This window comes from Mobula birostris, chromosome 5 (genome assembly GCF_030028105.1).
Source record: "Mobula birostris isolate sMobBir1 chromosome 5, sMobBir1.hap1, whole genome shotgun sequence".
NCBI lineage: Eukaryota > Metazoa > Chordata > Chondrichthyes > Myliobatiformes > Myliobatidae > Mobula > Mobula birostris.
Genome location: NC_092374.1, coordinates 199,781,086 through 199,798,988, shown reverse-complemented (window position 1 = coordinate 199,798,988; position 17,903 = coordinate 199,781,086). Strand labels below are relative to the sequence as shown.

Below are 17,903 nucleotides of genomic sequence, written 5' to 3'. Positions count from 1 at the left end.
AACGCGGTTCTGGCTAGCACACTGAGACAGTTAACACAGCTGCTGTCTTTTAGCTCCGGCGACCTGGATTTGATCCCTCCGCTCGGTTATGCCTGAGCTGCTAGGGTTCAAATCGTGGGATTCAACCTGATTGTAAACTGAAGAACCGGAATCCATTAGGAGTTCGCAGCAGCATTAAATCGAGGTGCGCTGATGGGCATCGATTTAGATATCGATCGAAGAGTCCAATGGGCGGACTAACAAGCCACAGACAGAATCTCAAATCTTTTCACAGTGATCATCTCATAAATTTTAAAACGTTGTTCGGATATTTGAGCATCCTTCTAATTTAACTCTCAAACAAAAGATTTAAAGTGTTTACCAAGGCTAGTATTTTATTAAAATAAAAAGTTACTGAATAATTAACAAGACTATTAGTACAATTTACTATCCCGTTCTACATCCAGTCAGCTTGAAAATCCCCATCGACCTATCAGTTTGCTCACATTCCTGTTCTTTTCCCTCGAAATCCCGAATTGTGTTCCTGACACCGTCGCTTCTTCCAGGTGGTTGAGGTACCTGACATTAGAATCTGCTAATTCTCTCTGCTCCAGGCTCCCTTTCTTCCCGGCTGTAAACATATCCGCTGTTTCTTTATGGTTGTGGAGTCCAGATCTCGCTGCCCGGTAGCACATGGACTGCCGCAGCTGAAGTCTCTCGTTTCCAACTTCTTAAGTGCAGCCTGTGGGCGGTAAATGCCGGCCTTACTGCCGATACCAAAATTCCATAAACAATAAATTCCTTCTCCTGTTCCAGCCTCGTGTGTATTTTCTGTTACAGAAGAGATTTTGCAGATGCAGGAAATCCAGAGTTATACGTACAAAATGCTGACCTAACTGAGCAGGTCAGGCAGCATCTGTGGAAACGAATAAACAGTGTACTGCAGGGCTGGAAAGGAAGAGGGAAGACGTCAGAATAAAAAAGTGGGGGGAGGGTAGGGAGGACTAGTTGGTAGGTGATATGTGAAGCTCTGTGGGTGGGAAAGGTAAAGAGCTGGAGAGGAAGGAATCTGATAGGCGAAGAGAGAAAGAAAAGGAGGGGCACTAGGGGAGGAGAAGAGGGAAGAGACCAGTACGGAGAAAAGAAGAGGGAAAGGGGGAGACAAAAAAATTCACTGGAAGGAGAGATCAGTTTTCACGCCATCAGGTTGGAGGCTAGCTAAACGAAATATGAGATGTGGATCCTCCGCTCTGAGAGTGGCCTCATCGTGGTAAAAGAGGAGGCCACGGACCGACATTATTTCTGCTCTTCCTGCAGTACCCATGTCCAGCGGCAGGTGGGGGCCCTGCATCGTGAAACTGCACAGATCGCGTTTGAAAGCGGCACTCAGTGTACAGAATTTCCTCAGCCTTCGGCTGGATTGGAGGAGTTCTCAATTCACGAGCGAAAATTAAGCTCTTGGACTAACTCAGAGTGTGGAGCAGCATCAGTCGAGACAAAGGGATTGTCGAATTTTCGGGCCGAGACTTCCCTCCAGTAATTCGGATTCGGCCGTCTCACTCTCTTGAATTAAGAACCTTAAGAACTGCCATAAAAGCTTGTACAACAGCATAACGTCGGACTCAAAACTCAGATGCTCGAAGAATTGAGGTGAATAGAAAAACATTATTTGAAGTGCGCGGCACATTATGCAGATTAGCACCACAATCACCGAGTCAGTGGATTCGGTGAGAGGTTATCCATGTGAACTTGCCGCCAGCTTTCACAGTTTTCTGGGGATAAAATGGGCCCATAATCGAGTGGTGTGTTTCACGCAGAAGCCGTTAGATCCTGACTCAAGTTCCTTGCAATTTAGAAGTACAGAACCTCCTGATCCTGAGGCCCGATTCCCCGCTCTCTTTCCCCTCCTCCCCAACTCTCCATCTGCCCATCGCCCACACACTCATCCCACTGGTATCCACAGCACCCACCCCCCCAGCTGTTCCATGCTGTGCTTTTCTCTTCCATCATCGTCAGTCCTTTGTCATTTCCACCTATCACTTCCCAGTTCTGACATCATTTCTACAATCCCTCCGCTCCCTCGTCTGCCAATCCTCCCACGTGAATTCGCCTATCACCGTTCAGCTCTTACTCCACCTTTCCCTGCACCTTACTATGCCAGTCACCTCCCCTCTCAATTTAATTGCAGATGAAGTTCAACTTCAAGTTATTGTCATCTGACTGTACATGCAGTACATCGAACCAGACGAGGTAGGTCTACCTGTGTTAATCGCGGAAAGGAAGTATGTGTGTGAGGCCGGTGTTCTGTGCTCGGTGTCAGATGTGGGAGGTCCTGGAGTCTTCCAGCCGCCCGGATGGCCATACCTGCACCCGATATGTCGAGCTGCAGCTCCTAAGGGACCGCGTAGGGAACTGGAGATGCAGCTCGATTACCTTCGTCTGGTCAGGGAGAACAAGGAGGTGATAGAAAGGCGTTATAGGCAGGGGGGTCACGCCGGGGCCACGGGACACAGACAGACAAGTGGATAACAGGGGAAGAGTAAAAGTCAGGTACTAGAGAGCACCCCTGTGACTGTACCCCTTGACAATAAGTACTCCTGTTTGAGTCCTGTTGGGGGGTGGAGGTGGAGACAGCCTACCTGGCGGAAGCAACAGTGGCCGTGCATCTGACATAGATCCCGGCTCTGTGGTTCAGAAGGGTAGGATCTGACACAGAGTCCGGCCCTGTGGCTCAGAAGGGTAGGGAAAGGAAGAGGATAGCAGTAGTGATGGGAGAGTCTATAGTCAGAGGGTCAGACAGGCGATTCTGTGGACGCCGGAAAGGAATGCCTCCCAGGTGACAGGGTCCGGGATCGCGTCCACGATATCCTGCAGTGGGAGGGAGAACAGCCAGAGGTCGTGGTGCATACAGGTACCAACGACATAGGTAGGAAAAGGAGGAGGTCTTGAAAACAGCCTACAGGGAGTTAGGTAGGAAACTGAGAAGCAGGACCGCAAAGGTAATAATCTCGGGATTAATGCCTGTACCACGTGACAGTGAATATAGGAATAGAATGAGGTGGAGGGTAAATGCGTGGCTGAGGGATTGGAGCAAGGGGCAAAGATTCAGATTTCTGGATCATTGGGACCTCTCTTGGGGCCAGGTGGGACCTGTACGAAAAGGATGGGTTGCACTTGAATCGCAGGGGGACCAATATCCCGGGGGGAAGATTTGCTAAGGGTACTGGGGAGTTTAAACTAGTAACGTTAGGGGATGGGAACCGAACTGTAGAGACTGGGGAAAAAGCAGTTGGCTCACAAATAGAGAAATCTTGTAGACAGTGCGAGAGGGAGAATAGGCAGGTGACAGAGAAGCGACGCGCTCAGACCAACAGCTTGACATGTGTTTATTTTAACACAAGGAGTATTGTGAACAAAGCGGATGAGCTTAGAGCGTGGATCAGTACTTGGAGCGATGATGTGATGGCCATTACAGAAACTTGGATGGCTCAGGGTCAGGAATGGTTATTTCAGGTGCCGGGTTTTGGATGTTTCGGAGAGGTTTTGAGACAGGGCGTGGCACTGTTGATCAGAGACAGGCTACGTCCAGACTACGCGGATAATTTTGAAAACGAAGCTTTTTCTCTTCGTTTTACCCTCCCGTCCACACTGAGCCGGCGTTTTCAGCCCCCGAAAACGGAGATTTTCGAAAACACTCTCCAGAGTGAATAAATCTGAAAACGCTTAATATCCAGCGTAGTGTGTACGGGGTAAACGGAGAGATTTAAAAACGCTGTCATGACAACACCACAACAACAATGTTTTTTCAGCGTCTGCTTGGTACTGCGCAAGCCGTTATATGGCTGTTATAACGCGCAGTCGGTGTGAACGGCGTGAGAGTTAAATTGTAAAGTGAGCTTTTTTGACTATTTAAAAACGCTGTCATGACGTGCCGGAACAGATAGCCGCAGCGCGGCATTTCGTTGTTTTCTTGTACGCAGACCCCCACACAACCTAACAATTTCAGAACAGACGGCAACGAGACTGAAGCCAGAAGGGTTAGAAATGTACTCATCACATACTTTGGCCCTGAGCTTACTGAATAAATAAGTATAGGGGTCTCGGCCTGAAACGTCGACTGCACCTCTTCCTACAGATGCTGCCTGGCCTGCTGCGTTCACCAGCAACTTTGATGTGTGATACTCACTTTGCCCTGTTTTCTGTCCTTGCTTGTATGAAGGTGGTTTACCTATTTATGCAAGTACTTCTCTGACAATAGATGTGTAACAGCCTAAGGTAACATTGTATGGAAATACAAGATAACACTGATGCAGACATTTAACAAGGTGCTTTATTAATGCAACAGAGTTAGTCAGTTTTTCAATGTTCGTCGTCAGCCGGGTCGTACTGTCTGTGAACTCCCTGTCGGTTGCCTCCATACACTCCAGTATTTGTTTTTTTTAGTCTTAAGTCCTCCTGCGCGAGAGCCAAAAGCAATTCCTTTTAGGTTTTTTTTACTCTGTAACTGGACAAACGCGCACTAAGTATACCATTTCCTCTTCGCTTGTTCTCCGTGTCCTGCGCATGCCCAGTAGAGCAGATTCGCCCAAATATCCATCTAATGTGGACAGAGATATTTTGAAAAACGCTTAGTGTGGACGCCTACCGTTTTTACTCGAAACCGGCGTTTTCAAAATTGTCCGGCGTAGTGTGGATGTAGCCTAGTGTCACGACTGCAGAAAAGGTGGACGTCATGGAGGGATTGTCTACGGAGTCTCTTGTGGATGGAAATTAGGAACAGGAAGGGGTCAATAACTCTTCTGGGTGTTTTTTATAGGCTGCCCAATAGTAACAGGGATATCGAGGAGCAGATACGGAACAGATCCTGGAAAGTTGTAATAATAACAGAGTTGTCCTGGTGGGAGATTTTAATTTCCCAAATATCGATTGGCATCTCCCTAGAGCAAGGGGTTTAGATGGGGTGGAGTTTGTTAGGTGTGTTCAGGAAGGTTTCCTGACACAATATGTAGATAAGCCAACAAGAGGAGAGACTGTACTTGATTTGGTATTGGGAAATAAACCTGGTCAGGTGTCAGATCTCTCAGTGGGAGAGCATTTTGGAGACAGTGATCACAATTCTATCTCCTTTACAATAGCATTGGAGACAAGTTAAAAAAAAGTGTTTAATTTGAGTAAGCAGAATTATGAGGCTATCAGGCAGGAAATTGGAAGCTTAAATTGGGAACAGATGTTCTCAGGGAAAAGTACGAAAGAAATGTGGCAAATGTGTGGAGTTCTGCATAGGTAAGTTCCAATGAGGCAGGGAAGTTATGGTAGGTACAGAAAATTCTTCTTTGCAAAAGGCTTCTAGTTCTGTGAGATTCTTGGGCAGTCTTGCATGCACTGCTCTTTTGAGGTCTATTCTTGATGAAGTTTAGATCAGGGGACCGTGAGGGCCATTGCAGCCAAAATGTTCTTTTCAAAAGGTTCAAAGGAACATCTAAACCATGCAAGGCAGTGGTCCCCAGGCACCAGGCTGCGGACCAGTACAGGGCCGCAAACCATGTGCTACCGGGCCATGAGGAAACAATGTGAGTCAGCTGCACATTTCCTCATTTCCTGTCATGCCCTGTTGAACTTGATCATAGGGTTGCCAACTGTCCTGTATTTGCCAGGACATCCCGTATATTGGACTAAATTGGTTTGTCCCATATTTCCCCCACTAAGGCAGAGCATTCCTATGAAACCTTTCAAGCCAAAATGGCGTGAAGTGAAGAAGCAATTTCCATTAATTTATATGGGAAAAATTTTTGAGTGTTTCCAGACCCAAAAGATAACCTAACAAATCATACCAAATGACACATAAAACCGAAAATAAATAACACTAACATATAGTAAAAGCAGGAATGATATGATAAATACACAGCCTAAGTAAAGTAGAAATAAAATAGGTACAGTATAGTCAGGAAGATGAAGGCAAAACCGATTTATGGGGAAAAAAATCGGCATGGATGCGCGCACGTCGCGCATGTGCACACAGGTGCCCGCGCAAGGTTCCATGGTCACAGTAGTCTTTCCTGGGGTAAAGTGTCCCGGGATTTGACTGCTACTTTTGTCCCTTGTTTGGGAGTGAGAAAGTTGGCAACCCTAACTGTAAAAGACATGCTGAGGTGAGTTTAACCCTACTTGAACACACCTCCCCACCCCGGTTCGGCCGGTTCGCAAGAATATTGTCAATATTAATCTGGTCCACGGTACAAAAAAGGTTGGGGACCCCTGATCTAAACAAGCCTGATGCATTTTGGAAACAAGTCCTGTGGACTGATGAAGTTAAAATAGAACTTTTTGGCATCAATGAGCAAAGGTATGTTTGGAGGAAAAAGGGTGCAGAATTTCATGAAAAGAACCCCTCTCCAACTGTTAAGCATGGGGGTGGATCGATCTTTGAGCTTGTGTTGCAGCCAGTGGCACAGGGAACATTTACTGGCAGAGGGAAGAATGAATTCAATTAAACACCAGCAAATTCTGGAAGCAAACATTACACCATCTGTAAAAAAGCCAAAGATGAAAAGAGGACGGCCTCTACAACAGGATAATGAACCTAAACACACCTCAAAATCCACAATGGACTACTTCAGGAGGCACAAGCTGAAGGTTTTGCCATGGCCCTCACAGTCCGCTGACTTAAACGTCATCGAGAATCTGTGGATAGACCTCAAAAGAGCAGTGCATGCAAGACGGCCCAAGAACCTCACAGAACTAGAAGCCTTTTGCAAGGAAGAATGGGTGAAAAGCTCCCAAACAAGAATTGAAAAACTCTTAGCTGACTACAAAAAGCATTTACAAGCTGTGATACTTGCCAAAGGGGGTGTTACTAAGTACTGCCATGCGGGTTGCCCAAACTTTTGCTTCGGGCCCTTTTCCTCTTTTGTTATTTTGAAACTGTGAAAGATGGAAATAAAAAGTTTTCTTGCTTTAAAAGATTAAAGAAATGTATCATCTTTAACGTTATGCCTTTTGGAAATCAGTTCATCTTTTACTGGCTTAGCTATTCACAGTAACAGAAATTTTGACCGGGGTGCCCAATCTTTTGCATGCCACTGTACATGTTCAGCACAGCATTGTGGGCCAAAGGGACTGTATTGTGCTGCAGGTTTTCTATGTTTTTTCTGTGTTTTCAAATGAAACAACTTTCTGCCGGACCATAATACACTTGCAAAAGAAATATCACACATAGCACATAAAGCAAAATATTACCATAAATAATTTAATTAAAATATAATTTTAAATGTATGTAATGCACATCACTGGTAAACAGTAAACTGCTCGCAGTCCTAGTGCCGAGACCTCGGTGGTGGCAGTGTACCCATTGGTCTCAGAGCCTGATGGAAGAAGCTGTTAGCCAGTCTGGCGGTCCCAGTCGTGATGCTTCTGTACCTCCTTCCTGACTGTAGTGGGTCACAGAGATTGTGGGATGGGTGGTGGGAATCTGCAATAGTGTTTCGGGCCCTTCGTCTACAGTGCTCAGGGTAAATGCAACAAATAGGGAGAACGGAGAAGCCTGTGGTCCTCGCACTGGTTTTTATTATCTACGAAGGGTCAGTTTACTATGAAGTTTCGATAGGAAACGTCAGCTGTGCTTATTCCTTGATGAATGTTGCCTGACCTGCTGTATTCCTCCAGTGCTTTGCATGTTACTACCACACCAATTCAGTGGATTTTAGGGTAACCTGGGGAGCTCAGAACCCACAGTCCCACACTGCTGCTGGAGACGTGGGAAGAGCGATTATTTCAATGTTTATATATTTGCAAAAGTATCGCTGTTCCATTGACAAATGAAATTAAAACTAATGGGTTGACAGGTTGAATATCTATTTTTGATCATCGCACCGTCCCCATATTTATAATTACCTGGACGTACTCCTGACGCTGGCCCCGGGACCCCAACCCTTTATGGCCCAGGAGAGGAACTGCAAATTCTCAGCCACTGGCTTCCATCCCAAGTCCAGAAAGAAGGACAAAGTTTCTCTGTGAATGGGACCGGCAGCGAGACGATATGGAGGAGAGGTCAGAACATGAAACTCGTTACAAAGCCGCTGGACTGTCCAGAATCCAGTCTCTGGGCTCAGTGCGATACCACCCTTCCTCTCCACAGACTCTGCGGCGACTCTCAGAATCCAGCGCTGATTCCCCGTCACCTCCACCTCCCAGTAATGTCTCCCCGATGTGAATCCCTCCGATCCCAGCACACAGAACCAGACTGTGAACCTCTTCCCGTTGTCGGGGAGATCCCTCCGGGTCCGAGTCCACCTCACACTCTTCCGATCCTCAGACACCTCGAGCCACGGATTCGCCGTTTCCACATCCAGGGTGACAGAGACTGGGGGGAGAAGCAGAGAATTAGAGAGTCCCTGGGGTGGAGGTGGGCGGAGGGCTTGAAAAGCACAGCCCCAAGCAACTCAGAACGCCTTCCATTAACGTACCCACTACTGAACAGTCTGAAGTTCCCCGGATTCTCCTGCAGCATTCCCTCTCTGCCATGTACCAAGTATAGTATTTTGAAAATTGCACAGAATATAAGGAGGCAATAAGGAAGCAGGAGTTGGTCACCAGGTTCCTCAAACCAACCCTATCATTCAATACAGCCATAATTAATCTCTGTTGTCATCAAATCCTCTTCTGTGCCAATCTGCCAAAGCACTCACTTCCATGAACGTTCGAGCATTTCTCTATCTCCAACATAAAGATTTCCAATAAACAGGTCTCTACCACCCTCCTGGGCTGACAGTTCAACAGATCGACCACCTGCCATGAAAAGAAATTTGTGCGCACCTCAGTTATAAATAAATGACCCCTAACTTGTAAGTGCTCTTGCTCATGACTGTCATACTTGAGAAAACATCTGAACATCTACCTGGCTAAGTCAAGTCCCTTAGGATCTGTTATGTTTAAATAAGGTCCACCCCTCATTCTTCCAAGCTCATCTAGACCTTAACCATGCAGCATCCCTTGATAGGACATCCCTCTCATTTCAGGAACGAGCTGGTAAATCTCCTTCCAGTGGCATTATGTTTTTTTTTTCAGTTCAGGAGGTCAAATCAAACAGAGTACTGTAGGCAACACACATCAAAGTTGCTGGTGAACGCAGCAGGTCAGGCAGCATCTCTAGGAAGAGGCGCAGTCGACGTTTCAGGCTGAGACCCTTCGTCAGGACTAACTGAAGGAAGAGTGAGTAAGGGATTTGAAAGTTGGAGGGGGAGGGGGAGATCCAAAATGATAGGAGAAGACAGGAGGGGGAGGGATAGAGCCAAGAGCTGGACAGGTGATAGGCAAAAGGGGATATGAGAGGATCATGGGACAGGAGGTCCAGGAAGAAAGACAAGGGGGGGGGGGAACCCAGAGGATGGGCAAGAGGTATATTCAGAGGGACAGAGGGAGAAAAAAGAGAGTGAGAGAAAGAATGTGTGCATAAAAATAAGTAACAGATGGGGTGCGAGGGGGAGGTGGGGCCTTAGCGGAAGTTAGAGAAGTCGATGTTCATGCCATCAGGTTGGAGGCTACCCAGACGGAATATAAGGTGTTGTTCCTCCAGTACTGTAGGTGCGTTCTCACCAGTGCACTGTACAGCTGCAGCTGGTCACCATTATGCCCATACTTGCAGAATATTATCCATATGAGGAATGGACTGGACAGAATGGAACAATAAAAGGAACGGTTTGCATCAAATGTTTCTCACAACATTATTGTATTATAGAGAAATGCTGCTCCAACAAGTGCAGTCTGACCAATGCCTTATAGAGCCTCAGTTTTGCATACATAACGGTAAAACTTGTCTGAGAAATCTGTTGGAACTTATTGATGAAATAACAGACAGGATAGACAAGGGAGATTCGGGAAAGGTTGTTCACTGGGATTTTCAGAATACATCTCACGAGGTGCTGCTGCTAAACAAGATAAGAACCCACGACATCACAGGAAAGACACTAGCAATGGCAGGAGAATGGCTGACTAGCAAAGAGTGGGAATGAAGGGGGCCTTTTCGAGTTGGCTGCCAGTGACTAGTAGTTTTCCAAGGGTCAGTGTTGTAACCATTTCCTTTCACATTCTATGTCAGTGATCTGGATGACAGAATTGAAGTCTTTGCGGCCAAGATTGCGGATAATACAAAAATAAGTGGAAGGCAGTTAGTGTTGAGGAAGCAAGGAATTAGCCGAAGGAACTCAGCAGATTAGGAGAATGGGCAAAGAGGTGGCAGATGGAATTCAGTTTTGGGAAGTGTATGGTAATGCATTTTAGGAGAAGATATAAAGATGTAGAATATTCTTGAAAAGGGGAGAAAATTCAGAAACAGGAGGTGTAAAGAGAATTGGGATGCCCTAAAGGGTAACTTGCAGGCTGAGTGAGGAAAGCAAGTGCAATGTTAGTATTCCTTTCAGGAGAACTGGAATATAAAACCAATGGTGTAATGCCGAGGCTTTGGAAGGCATTGGTCAGACCACATTTGGACTATTGTGAACTGTATTGAGCCTCTTGTCAAAGCAAGGATGTGCTGGCATTGAAAAGGGTCCAGATGAGGTTCTGGTTGATGTCCTGGAACATACCACAACACGAAAAGGAGGAGTTGGCGAGATGACAGAAAGGACAGGCAGGAGATGAGGCATGATCATAGCCAGTGGGATAATTTACAGGGCAATGGAGGCATGGTGCAGTTAAAACAGAAAGCAACAAATACTGGACTGAAAGTGTTTGAATGCATGCAGCATAAGAAATAAAACAGACAATCTTGAAATTCAGCAACAATTTGGCAAGTATGACATTCTAGCCATTTCTGAAACTTGGCTAAAGGGTGGCTGCCATTGGGAACTGAACGTCCAAGGATATACGGTGTATCAGGAAGATAGGTTAGTAAGGAGAGGACGTGGTGTGGACCTGTGTATAAGAAATAATATTTAATCATTAGGAAGGGATGATATAGGTTTGGAAGGTGTAGAATCTCTATGGGTTGAGTTACGAAATGACAAGGGTAAAAGGACCCAAATGGCAGTTGTATACAGACCTCCAAACAGCAGCCGGGATGTAGATTAGAAATTACAGCAGGAGCTAGAAAAGGCATGTCAGAAGGGCAATGTCATGATAATCATTATGGATTTTAACATGAAAGTGGATTGGGAAAACCAGGCCAGTACTGGACCTCAAGAGAGAGAATTTGTAGAAGTTGTAAGGGATGGCTTTTTAGAACAGCTTGTTGTTGAGCCTGCTAGGGGATCAGCTGTGCTGGATTGGGTGTTGTGCAATGATCCAGAGGTGATGAGAGAGCTTACGGTTAGGGAGCAGAGATCATAATATGATTGAGTTCACTTAGAAATTTGAGAAGGAGAAACTAAAATCCAATATGTCAGTATTTCAGTGGAATAAAAGGAATTACAATGGCATGAGAGGGGAACTGGCCAAAGTTGACTGGAAAGGGACACTAGCAGGAAGGACAGCAGAGTTTCTGAGGACAAATGAGGGAAGTGCAAGACAGATATATTCCAAATAAGAAGAAATATTCAAATGGAAGAAGGACACTACTGTGGCTGACAAGTGAAGTCAGAGCCTAAGTAAAAGAATAAAAAAAGGTCATCCAATGAAGCCAAAGCTAGTGGGAAGATAGAGGATTGAGAAGCTTTCAAAAACTTGCAGAAGGAAACTAAGAAGGTCATCAGGAATTATGAAGGGGGAAGGGATTATGAAAGGGAGCTGGCAACTAATTTCAAAGAAGATACTGAAAGCTTTTTTAAGTATATAAAGGGTAAAAGAGAGTTGAGGGTAGATATAGGACCAATAGAAAATGACACTGGAGGTATCGTAATGAGAGATGCAGAAATGACAGAGGAACTGAATGTGTATTTTGCATCAGTCTTCACAGTGGAAGACATCTGCAGTATACCAGACTCAAGAATGTCAGGGAAGTGAAGTATGTGCGGTGAAAATTATGACTGAGAAGGTGGTCAGGAAGTTTAACGGTCTGAGGATGGCTAAATCTCCTAGACCTGATGGAATGTACCCTCGGGTTCTGAAGGAAGTAGCTGGAGAGACTGTGGAGGCATTAATGATGATCTTTCAAGAATCAATAGATTCTGGCATTGTTCCAGATGACTGGAAAATTGCTAATGTTACTCCACTATTTAAGAAGGGTGGGAGGCAGCAGAAAGGAATCTATAGACCTCTTAGCCTGACATCGGTGGTTGGGAAGTTGTTGGAATTGATTGTTAGGGATTACGGAGATTACGGAGTACCTGGAGGCAAATGACAAGATAGGCCAAAGCCAGCATGGTTTCCCGAAAGGAAAATCCTGCCTGACAAACCTACTACAATTCTTCGAGGAAATTATAAGCAGGGTAGACAAAGGAGATGCAGTAGATGTGGTGTACTTGGATTTTCAGAAGGCCTTTGAGAAAGTGCCACACATGAGGCTGCTTAGCAAGATAAGAGCCCATGCAATTACAGGGAAGTTACTAGCGTGGGTGAAGCATTGGCTGATCAGCAGAAGACAGAGAATGGAAATAAAGGGATCCTATTCTGACTGGCTGCCGGTTACCAGTGGAGTTCCACAGGGGTTGGTGTTGGGACCGCTGCTTTTTACGATGTACAGTATGTTAATGATGTGGACTATGGGGTAATGGATTTGTGGCTAAATCTGCCGATGATACAAAGATAGATGGAGGAGCGGGTAGTGTTGAGGACAGAGAGCCTGCAGAGAGACTTAGATAGTTTAGGGGAATGGGGAAAGAAGTGGGAAATGAAATACAATGTTGGAAAATGTATGGTCATGCACTTTGGTGGAAGTAAATGGGCAGACTATTATTTAGATGGGGAGAGAATTCAAAATGCAGCGATGCGAAGGGACTTGGGAGTCCTTGTGCAAGATACCCTGAAGGTTAACCTCCAGGTTGAGTCGGTGGTGAAGAAGGCAAATGCAATGTTGGCATTCATTTCTAGAGGTATAGAATATAAGAGCAGGGATGTGATGTTGAGACTCTATAAGGCACTTGTGAGACCACACTTGCAGTATTGTGTGCTGTTTTGGGCTCCTTATTTTAGGAAGGATATACTGACATTAGAGAGGGTTCAGAGAAGATTCAAGAGAATGATTCCAGGAACGAAAGGGTTACTGTATGAGGAACGTCTGTCAGCTCTTGGGCTTTATTTTCTGGAGTTCAGTAGAGTGAGGGGTATCTCACAGAAACATTCCAAATGTCAAAAGGCCTGAACAGGTTAGATATGGCAAAGTTATTTCCCATAGTATGGGAGTCTAGGACAAGAGGGCACAACTTCAGGATTGAAGGACGTCTATTTAGAACAGAGATGCAGAGAAATTACTTTTGTCAGAGGGTGGTAAATCTGTAGAATTGTTTGCCACGAGCAGCTGTGGAGGCCAAGTCATTGGGTGCATTTAACGCAGAGATAGATAGGTTATTGATTAGCCAGGGCATCAAAGGGTACAGGGTGGAGGCAGGGAAGTGGGAATGACTGGAAGAATTGGATCAGCTCATGATTGAATGGCGGAGAAGACTGGATAGGCCGAATGGCCTACTTCTGCTCCTATACCTTTCGGTCTTATGGTCTTATAAAGCATATTAATATGGATAAATCCCTGAAGCCTGGTGGAGTGTATCTGAGAGCATTAGGATTTGGGAAGGACTTGCAGGGGCTCTGGCAGATGTATTTACAGTACTTGGCATTTAGCCACAGGTGAGACGCCAAAGACTGAAGATTCAGGTTGTGCTTTTCGGTAAGAAGGACTAGAAGGACAAGCCAGGGAATGCCAGGCTGCTGAGCCTAACATCAGTGACTGGAATGGATTCTGAGAAACAGTTTTGCCAACAATTGAAAAGGTAAAGAATGATTAGAGATAGTTAACATGCCTTTGTGGGTAGAAAATCGCATGACGTATTTCATTAGGTTGATTGAAGAGGTGACAGTAGCAATTGATCAGAAGAGTTGTAGATATTGCCATCCTAAACTTCAGCAAGGTCTATGACAAAAGTTTTTTTCTGTCATTTAATTTAATGAATGTTAATCCCTCAGCAGCCATGATAGAATTGAGCCTCAGCTCATGCAATATTTTGTAGTCTAGATGGATTCAGGATGAAGTAGTTAATGTAACAGCCCATGTACCACTCTGTTGGTTCTTTTCAGGGATCTGACCTCGGCAGCTGATGATATGAAAGTGATGCTGCCCAGCCAGTGGGGTTTTTGCTGAAATTAAACTCAAATCACCCACCAGTTGGTCGCTAAATTCAATCTTTACATCCCATTAGTACATAAATTTCTCTCAAAGACAAGGATAAAAAATTAGACTTACTCAACTTAGTGACATGAAACATATCTCTCCACACTGTATGCAATAGAGGCTGATCAAATTTTTCAACCAGTAGTGTACCATCTGCCACTGACAATAATTATTTCTCTTCAATACTCCTGCAATTATTAAACAGTTGGTTATAAACAAATCATCAACAATCCATGAATCTTTTCACAAAAACATGCGTAATTTCTGTTAAGAGCAGACGTACCTCTTCTTCCGACAATCTTCCTCCTGAAAGAAATAAAACAGAGATTTGACTTCATTGAAATCTTCCATATCCCGACAACAGGAATTTTAGCCAAGTTATCACAGCTGCTAAAAGTCCCATTTCCAACTGTCTAGCTCACACTCCTAGAGACACACAGAGAGAATGAACACATGGAAGTTTCTGAAAAATGCATTTTAATTCAGTGGAAGAAATCTTCAGGAAAGATTAGAAGAGGATTGACACTTTGATAAAATGTCACTGACGATCAGATTGCAGAGGTTTACATTTATCAATGTAAGTGATGGTGTTGAGGTTGGAGAAAGTATCGCTGGTTGAGAGGATAAAAATTGCAAGGTAGTCTTTGATAAATCCCATAAGAAATCTAGTGAAGAAAGCTGCCACTGTGTGGCTAAAGCAGACAGAAGAGATTCAATGTAACGTGGAAGGTAAATGAACAGATAGAGTTTGGGACACTGTTGATGGGTGTGGTGAACAGATAGGAACAGGCTTGTGCAGAGTAGGAAATGACAGGAGATCATGGGCTGAATTGCCTGATGTGATGCAGAATGGGATAGAATCCCTTGTGGAACATATCTGAAGAAGAAAGCAGGCTATATGTTTACCTTATGCAGTTCAGCCTTTGTTCCCACAGACCAACAAAGAGACCCTCACACTGGTCATTCCTGACAAACTTAGAACTTGAGACTGTAACTGGATTTTAATGTGAGTTTCAGGGAGCATACTGCAAGGTGAATCACAGACACAGTTGCTGCTCAGTGCTCAGATCTTAGTAACTCATTCCCCAGAGACTGAAGTAAGAGATGAAACACATTTGCTTTCGTTGTCACATGTATATCAAAACATCAAATTTACAGAAAAATGTGCCGTTTTCCATCAATGACTAACAGGGTCCACATATGTGCTGAGGGTAGCTCGCAAGTCTTGCCACCCTTTCAGAGCCAACACAGCATGACCACAACTTGCTAACCTTAACCTGAAGGTCTTTGGAAAATGTGGGAGGATACTGGAGCACCCAGAGGAATCCCACGCTCTCAAGTGTAGAAAGTCCGAACTCCTTACGAACAGTGGCGGGAACTGAACCCCGATCACTGATTGCTGGTACTCTATTTCTAATGCATTACGATAATCACTATGCTGTGCTACCGTGCAGACTTTCTTGTGACGTGCATATATTGTGGGAGGCCATTTTGGAGACAGCAACAGTCAAAGCATCTTTCAAGTTAAATTAGTTTCTAACTATCGGGAAATGCTACATTAACTTTAAATATATCACTCGCCACCTCATGCCTGTGAACTTTCTTAGAATGAAATTTACATGTAACCCCTCACCTTGAGAAATATGACACTATCTTTTTGAGCCATCTATTCCTGTAACTTTGAGAGTTTCTTCTGAATAGAATTTAAATTCTCTTGAATCCATTGAAGGTTTTTCTCCATTGGGATTAGAATTCTCTCCTTTTCTTCCCCGAGATCTCTGAGTAGATGCAGCTCTCTCTCAGTGAGAATCCGGTGCAGTTCAGCAAACTGGGAAGTGATGTGGGACTGAAGACTGTGTGACTGTTCCTGTCAAATGAAAGTTGAGTATTAATAAATACTGTTACTGCATTGTATTCCCTTATGACATTGAAGATGACCATTCGGCCCATCAGAGTATATACTGGTTATCAGAGAAATCTTATTGATTCTATTCTCTCACATTTCCCTTAAATCTATTCTCCCTCAATATCTGTTAACTCCAGTTTAATTCACATACCATCCACTTTCACTGGATTAATTTGGCATCATTAATATTTACAGCCAGCGCGGAGGATATGGCTGAACTGCAGAGTTCACAGGAGGATATGTAAACATCATGCAGACAGCAGCAGAAGTCAGGATCGGAGCCAGGTCAGTGGAGCTGCAAGCATCTGCTATTGTGTTTCAAAGGAGCAAACGTACACAACAAGATCAGAAATTCCGCAGAGGAAGGACTCGCCCGAACTCTTGAAATCTTCTCTTTGTGTTGTCGCTCCATTTCCTGGAAGTCTGACTTCTTTTCTGTGAGAGATTCTAAGGAAGATTTCACCCGATCCTGGTATCAGAGAGTGAATGAATTAGACGACAAAGATACAGCACCATTCAGGTCAGTTGATTGTCATATCGAGAATTTAAAAAATAAAGAGGCAGCGAAGTATTCAGGTGATCAAAATCTGTTTGATTTTACCTTATAGATTTCAACTGCTTCTTTAACCAGCATGAAGTTGTGGTACTTGTGTTCCCGTGCATCTCTACAGATCACACAGATTAATTTCTTGTCTGTCTCACAAAACAGCTTCAGTTCTTCCTGATGTTCCTCGCAGTGAAGTTTATTTTTCTTCTCTCTCGGATTCGGGTTTACTTTTCGAGCTTTCTCAGCCAGTCTTGCTAAGGCCCAATTGACCCTGAGGGTCCGGTCGATAAACTCCTCTCTGCATTCTGGCCAGGTGTTTCTCTCCTCCCTTTTCCAACACCTTCTGATACAGGAGCGGCAGAAGTCGTGTCCACAATCCAGTGACACCGGATCGGTGAAGAAATCCAGGCAGATGGAACAAATTGCCTCCTCGGTTAAACTCTCGACTTGGCCTTTCAAAGCCATGTTAAATCCCAGCACTTCATGAGTCACGATCCTTTTACTTTTGGGGATCTGCTGAACCCCTGCAGTACCGCAATTGCCCACTAGACGTGCTGCAGTCTCAGGGAATGAACATTATGTTGCTGCAAGTTTATTATTCCACCGCATACATGCACACAGTTGAACGAAACTACGTTCCTCAAAGATCAAGGAGCAAAACACAGTACATGCATCACATACGTCACATAAAATAATATTAACACAATATTAACAGATAAAATATGCAGTCTGTAGTTGAACAAGTTAACACAAAATGCATATATAACTATAGTGCTACTGGCACCTTTTTAGATAATGTGTGCTGGGTGGCAGCAGGATGTGAGAAGTCTAACGACCCGAGGGAAGTTGCTGTACCCAGCCTAGCAGTCATTGTTCTTATACTGTGGTGCATCGTTATACTGTGCCTGATGGTAGGAGGTCTAATATATTGCGGGACAGATGGGAGGGTTCCTTGACAATGCTGGGGGCTCTGGCGGTGCACCAATTCTGATATATGCCTTGGATGAGAGTGAGGAAGAAAGACTCTGATGATTCCCTCAGCTGTCCTCACAATCAGTTACAGGGTCCTGTGGTCCAATTCCTAACCGGTCAGTGATGTAGATGGTCAAAACATTCTAGATGGCAATCCTGTATTATGTGGTTAGAACAGGGGTGAGGAGAACTCCTCAGGAACAGGAGGCACTGTTGTGCCTTCTTGACTAAAGAGGTGCTTTTGA

General features: G+C 44.6%; 1 protein-coding gene across 1 annotated transcript in view; it reads right to left on the bottom strand.

Annotated features, from left to right (window-relative positions):
• The window catches only part of LOC140198466 (uncharacterized), a 119,750-nt gene that overhangs the window by 54,483 nt on the left and 47,364 nt on the right, over positions 1-17,903 (bottom strand). The window contains exons 9-12 of the mRNA XM_072259550.1: positions 16,741-17,210; positions 14,517-14,539; positions 14,306-14,397; positions 7,870-8,338 (exon numbers count right to left, since the gene is read on the bottom strand). Coding sequence (XP_072115651.1) covers positions 7,870-8,338; positions 14,306-14,397; positions 14,517-14,539; positions 16,741-17,210 — 1,054 coding nt within the window. The remainder of the gene's footprint in view (positions 1-7,869; positions 8,339-14,305; positions 14,398-14,516; positions 14,540-16,740; positions 17,211-17,903) is intronic.